This window comes from Sesamum indicum, linkage group LG3, assembly GCF_000512975.1.
Source record: "Sesamum indicum cultivar Zhongzhi No. 13 linkage group LG3, S_indicum_v1.0, whole genome shotgun sequence".
In the NCBI taxonomy this organism is placed as follows: Eukaryota; Viridiplantae; Streptophyta; class Magnoliopsida; order Lamiales; family Pedaliaceae; genus Sesamum; species Sesamum indicum.
In genome coordinates, this window is record NC_026147.1 from 8805684 (window position 1) to 8812195 (window position 6512).

The 6512-nt window shown below is 33.9% G+C and overlaps 1 protein-coding gene across 1 annotated transcript; it reads right to left on the minus strand.

Moving 5' to 3' along the window:
• On the minus strand, positions 2442-5931 carry LOC105157743 (protein VASP homolog). The gene is made up of 3 exons (XM_011074203.2): positions 5794-5931; positions 5487-5675; positions 2442-3073 (listed from the first exon to the last, which is right to left on the minus strand). Exons 1-3 carry the CDS (start codon positions 5837-5839, stop codon positions 2745-2747), a joined length of 564 nt encoding a protein of 187 aa, XP_011072505.1. The 5' UTR covers positions 5840-5931; the 3' UTR covers positions 2442-2744.

Below are 6512 nucleotides of genomic sequence, written 5' to 3' on the forward strand. Positions count from 1 at the left end.
CTCCCCCCCCCTCCCCCCAAAAAAATAATAATAATAATACATCTCATGATATATATATATACATATATATAAAAGTAAAATAGGTTTGATATATATATAAATGAAAGTATAATCAAATTGAAAATTTAAATGTAATTAAATTTGATATTAGGCTTATAAAATGTTGAGGTATAACTAAAAAGACATAAATATAGTGAAATAATAATACATGCAAAAAAGGTGGCAACCCCTCCTGTTACCTTTAATTATTTTTACTTTTTTTTTTTTTAGGGGGTTGGTCAAATTATTAATCAATGAATGCTTATATATGCATTCATGTGGCTTCAACCGCCACCTCTCTTTAATTAACAATAAATCATATATATTGTGTGCCAAAAGCAACCCTATTACTTTTATTCTTTTTTAATCTAAATGGGAATATATAAAGAAAAAACAATGTTATTATATATATACATTAATGTTTGAGTAATTCGGAAAATAATACAAATATGTATATACGTCGTTAAATATAAATAATGGACATGAGTTATGCTTTGTAAGTAAGCAAAATACGTATCTGATCTTTCTGTAAAGAGATTTACAAGGCAAGAAATTATAAGAACCACCCACGAAACGCTTTGGTAATAACCTTTCGATGCCTGAATTAGATACGTCGCAAGGAGAAAATATCTAATGTCGTAAGAAATAGTAGGACAATAAAAATTATATCTGGGGTATGGAGGGCGGGTATTTATAATTTTTTTCTTATTGTACGATTTTACGTGAATTAAAAACTCAAAAATGATCAGATTGTCACGATGAGTCTATATATATCAGAATTTTGGAGGTACCGTAACCGAATTGTGATGAAAAGGATGAATCTTGAATTGTCTACAAATTAAAATTAAAATGCGTAGGTCTTAATACGATTTTCGGAATATTAGCCCACATCAATATATATATATTATCAAGTGCTTGAGAGAAACCCTAGCAATCACATATTGATTACTATTAATTAATTAAATCAAAGGACTTTCAAAGTAATTCTTTGACTGTTGGCGCCGCAGCTTCAAATAATTAAATTAAACCTTATGAATGAATGAATGATTATTGATTCCACGCTTGCTTTGTAATATTCAATTGTTTTGGGGCAGTTTTAAAAATATTAATCTCCATACCGTACCTCATCAAGACCTCAATTCCCTTTTTTCCCCCTTTTGTTTGAATTAATTGCCCAAATATTTAAATACTCAAATGTTAGTTCAAATTTGGTAATTTAGCATTAAACCCATCATTCCATCAACTCCTCTATGAGAATCAATCATTTGCCCAATTGGCCCAACATCTTAGTTTAAGAATCTTGCCTATAATTTGTTATAAAGTGGGGATTTCAAATTTTATTAATACGTGGGATGTTATTTTATTTTAATAATAATTGTCATTATATTTTAGTAATAGTTATGTTGATTAAATATAATTATTTAATATTATAATTAGTATATGATTGTTATAATTGTCGATAGTTGTTAAATAAAATATTGTAATCGATTTATTTAAAAAATAATAATTAATTGTTTTTAACTTAAAAAAAATATGATTCTATAAGGTAGATGGGGAATAAAATAATTAAGCTAAATACGTGTAGTATTTTGGTATGGAAGTTTGCATGTTGTGGGAACTTTAAATTGGATTGGTGGTGTCCACATCTTGATTGGGACTTGTGCATTTAATCCTCTCCTTCATGTGATCATCTTTTCTTCAATTTTTAATTTTTTACTCTATATATTTAATTTATTTTGTAATATTATTATTACAAATCAACGATCATATCTAGGAGCATAAGGGAGATGGTAGGGATATGAGATGGAGAAAGATATAGCAGGTCATATTCGAATGAAACATTAGAGTTGGAAAATTCGAATTTCTTGCTGACGTGGAATTATTCAAAAAAATAAATTAAAAATACATATTTTTAAATCCATCGATTTGAATTTAATGTCAGAATAATTATTCGTGGTTATTTTTTCATTGAATTCGAGTATATTCAAACGAAAATAAATAGTAGATGAAATTGTTGCATGTCATTATTTTCCCATAATTTCTTTTGTAAAAAAAATACTTTTGTTCCCATCATATTTTATTTTTAGAAAGCAAATAGTTTTGACTTTGATATGAGCACCAAATATCAAAAAATTGAAAAATGAAACTTTATAAAGAATAAAGTTGCAGCAAATATGAAGGAGACGAGATTCTGCTTTTCCAGTTTATTCCCTTTTCCTACTTAAACAGATTGTGATGGGTCCATCACAGATCCTCTTCGTGGCTCAAGAAAAATTATGTAGACCAATATACGCGCAGAAATACTTTGATTTATCATTTGCAAATCCACAAATACTGCAGCATTAATCAGAGCAAACTGAGAGGAAATGTCAGAATTTGATCAACCATTTTGAAATTCGAGATCAATACAAATCAAACTTACAGGAAATGTCAGAATTTGATCAACCATTTGAAGTTTGAGATCAATACAAACTATGACAAAGCTTCATTCGGCATTCAAACGTCATGAAACATGCTTCAAAGATTCACTGTGTCAAGCGGAGATGAACCAACTAGTTCTTTTCCTTGCATCAAGAAATACTAAAGTCGAGCAAACGTTATAAACAATTCCTCGTATTCTGTAGAATGAAATGTAGACTTAATGTTACACTTTTTGTGAGGACGAGGAGGTAATCAGAGTAAGAAATTTATCAGATAGTTGAAGATCAGAGAGTTGGGATGGACTTGGAGCGGATGAATTGTTTGAGAATGGCTTTCTCTTCATCGATGCGTTTTTTCTCTTCGGCATCTCTTGGATTCACTTTCCTCTTCTCTTCTAACATCCATTTGAACAGTTCACGCTGTTGTTCCTCTGGAATTGGTGCACGCTGCAAGGGCGGTGTGATTGGCGATGCAATTGGCTTTTCGGGGATTACAGCAGGATCAGCAGCTCCAGCTGGAGTAGAGGTTGATGTCGAACTGGTAGAAGCAATGTCTGGTGTATCTGATTCTGATGCGCCTGTGCTTTTATTTCTAGTCCTCGTAAGAACGTACGCTGAAAAAAGTGCATTCTCACAGTCAGATTTTATCAGGGAGTAACAGTCTTTCAATTGAAATACGCAGAACAAGTTGAATAACAATTCCAATTCCAGATGTATCAGGGGCTCAAGCTGGAAACTGAAAATAGAAAAACGAATGTAAATGTGCAGAGAAGTAACAAGAAATATAGGGTGTATCCCATGCTAATCTGAAGGCATCATTCACACACAAGCCAATACACCAAAAAAGTGGAAACAAACAAATGAACCCATCCTCCGGACATTAGATATGCAACTTCTCGAGAGTGAGAAGCATGGGAAGTAATATCACTAGCAACTGATTCACCTACCAAATCAAACAGCCATCTCAAGCTTTATGCCTGGCTGACTTTCTTATCAGAAATGTAATTATACTGGAGTACTGAAGTGGAACACGAAAATAGTGCCACATACCCAAGATGTTGGCACTATAGTACATTCTTAAAAATAAAAATGCACAAGATAAGTTAATTCTTGATAGACACCAGGTGGTGCATGGAAAATTGAAGCATGTCCACTTAATTAGCATACACTGAATAACGTAAAAAAACTCTACGGTTAAGTTTGAAGATAACTGTAACATTCTAAGCTTTCTTAGTCGTCTCGTATGCCCCGCCAATTAATAACTCAGACAGACACTTGACAAAGGCTATAACTTTTAAAATTTATGTTAATAATGTTACTGAGGAAGTAGGAACCTACAGTTGATCCATAAGAGAAAACACACGAGAGATAAGATGGTGAGAAGCACAGAACATTGATATCTTCGTTATCTGGAGTAATAATTCTCACAGAAATGGTAAATTCACTGCAGCATCAAAGAGAACTATGAATTTCATCTAGCCAAAATAAGCCAGAAGCAAGGGTGAAAATACATTAAACTAACAATGGGACATTGATCTATGACACGCAAGGGTTATACTGATTGTCTTGAATATAGCATCTCTGATGAGGATAGAGGTACATCCTTCTTTCCACTAAAACTTAGGCCCATCAACACACAGGTCCAAGTTCAGCTCTTAAAGACAAATGGGTTCCATAATGAAAATTCCATTTTTCATCAATTCTGTAAGAGTCAAATTCTTCTGAATCAGGCAAGGAGTTCAAAGTCCTCAGAAATGATGTGTGATAAATGAAAAACAAGTGAGCTGATCCTTGAGTTGCTGACTGAAGTTTGTGTAGTCAAAGACACAAAGATGAAGGATTACACACAGTACTATTAACAATTATTTTACATTTTTTGCAACAAATGAACCATGAAGCTTCTATGAGACAGCTGACAAGGTGAGATCAGAGCAAAGAAGATATTTCTTGAACATGCAAAGACCAAGCAACAACAAACAGATTGTTATATTTCTACTCCTTACGTCTTAATGAAGCACTCAGGAACTAAATAAAGGCAAGTGAAGATGTCCACTAGCACTAATTGAATGAAATATAAACTTTCCTTAAATAAATAACTCTGGCATAAATGAAGTAAATAACTGAATGGCTTCTCAAAATTGATATTTAGTCAAAATTAATTTTCTAGATGCCACAGGTCCGTTGTATCTAACTAAGATACAAACTCTAATGGGGACCCTCAATTTGACCACCAGCCAAAACCTATGAATTTAGATCTTGCACCTAATAATATAGACATAGCATGAAAATGCATTAACTTTCCAACCAGCAAAGGTTATCAACATTGCATATCAAGGACAACCACGGAATACATTGTTCTTAGTTTGTCATCACAAAAAGGATCGAAACTCTTTGAGGCAATTGGAACAACAACTACTCTACCATTGATACTACCAGCAGTGAAAGCTTTACAGATCATGCATGCTTCTACACCCTGTACACTCACACATCCATAAATCAGGACAACTCAATGGGAGCCCATTAAGGATTCAAAAGGGAAGCCAGGGGAATAAATCCATGAGATGGCTCCACATTACATTGATATCATTCTAAGAATCCCATGACAAGTACACTGAACCCTGGTAGATAAATTCCGCATATGATTGAGGAAACAACAGCAGCAAAAGAAATCCAAACGTTCTTCAACAGCATCCAGTGACCAAAACACCCCTCATTTCTAGAAAACTCCCAACCAATCACTCACTCAACTCACAATCTTTCAAACTTCTAGAAGTTCATAAGCACAACAAATTTCTGAAATTCTTCAGATTAGCCATGCTTCTGGCACCTTCAAAACAACAATAATGACTGAACATACACGTACAACAACACGACATAGTTATATCCAGTGAAACATCAAAAATCGAGAAAACAAAAATCAATACGCGACGCAGCATGGTATGAATACCAAACAAACCCACTAATCCTCACACATAGACACGAAAACAAACATAGGAACAGGAATTTCAGAAAAAATAAAAAATAAACCTCCAATGGTGAAATTGACGACCAGTAGAAGTGGCCAGAGGAACCTATAGCGCCGAATAAACGACTCCTTCTGTGGCTGCGGAAGAGGAGGGGGAGGGGGCGGAGGTGGAGGTGGAGGTGGAGCAGAGGCGGCAGCTCCCGAGGACGATGAAGATGCCATTGTGATTGGTGTAGAGGACTTCAGCTTCGCTGTAGAACAAAAAAGAAAAACAATAGCTCTGAATCAGAATAAAAAACCAATTGTTAATCATTGATGATACAAATGGAATGAGAAAAGAAAAAGTAAAAGATTAGTTGGTGATTTGACATTTTTTGGGTTTGTTGGTGAAGAGCTTTGGGGCTTCTCCGCTCATTCTTCAAAGCTGATGCGCGTCTTCTGAACTTTGTTCTCTGTTTCAGTGAGCTAATAAGAGTACTGTGGGTGGCCCTCAACTTCTTCTTCTTCTTCTCTTCCTATGTTATTATTCCTTCCGTGGGTTTTTGGTTTGGGTTTTTTGGCCATGCCCACGACGTCGTTCCTATCATGGACAAGACAAGACAAGACAAATGCCCAAAATTGACAATCCATTGTACTTTAACCATCAGCCCCCCATCTGTATTTTAACTCTTAACTATATTACTTGTTGATTAAATGTTGAATAAAAGTGAAAACATTACGTATGTTTGATGACAATTATCATATTATGTATGGAATGATGCTACCTTCTTTCTTTTTTTCTTTTGTTTTGATGGTTATGGAACAAGGCTAAACAATTCGTTATTCCACGTATAAATTCAGAATGAAATCTAAGAAATAAAAACCACGTTTCAGTTTTCACTTCACTCGCTTAGTTAATAGTATTTATAGATAAATAAATATCGGAAGGATTTAATTTAAACAAAAAACTATCATTTGAATCAGCTATAAGCCTTTTAAATTGGAGAAACTGAAATTTTAACGCTTTAATGCCCCACCCCAGAATAACAAGGCCTACAATAAATGACCCAAAACAAATATATTGATAGGAATAGAACCCCGAGACTTTT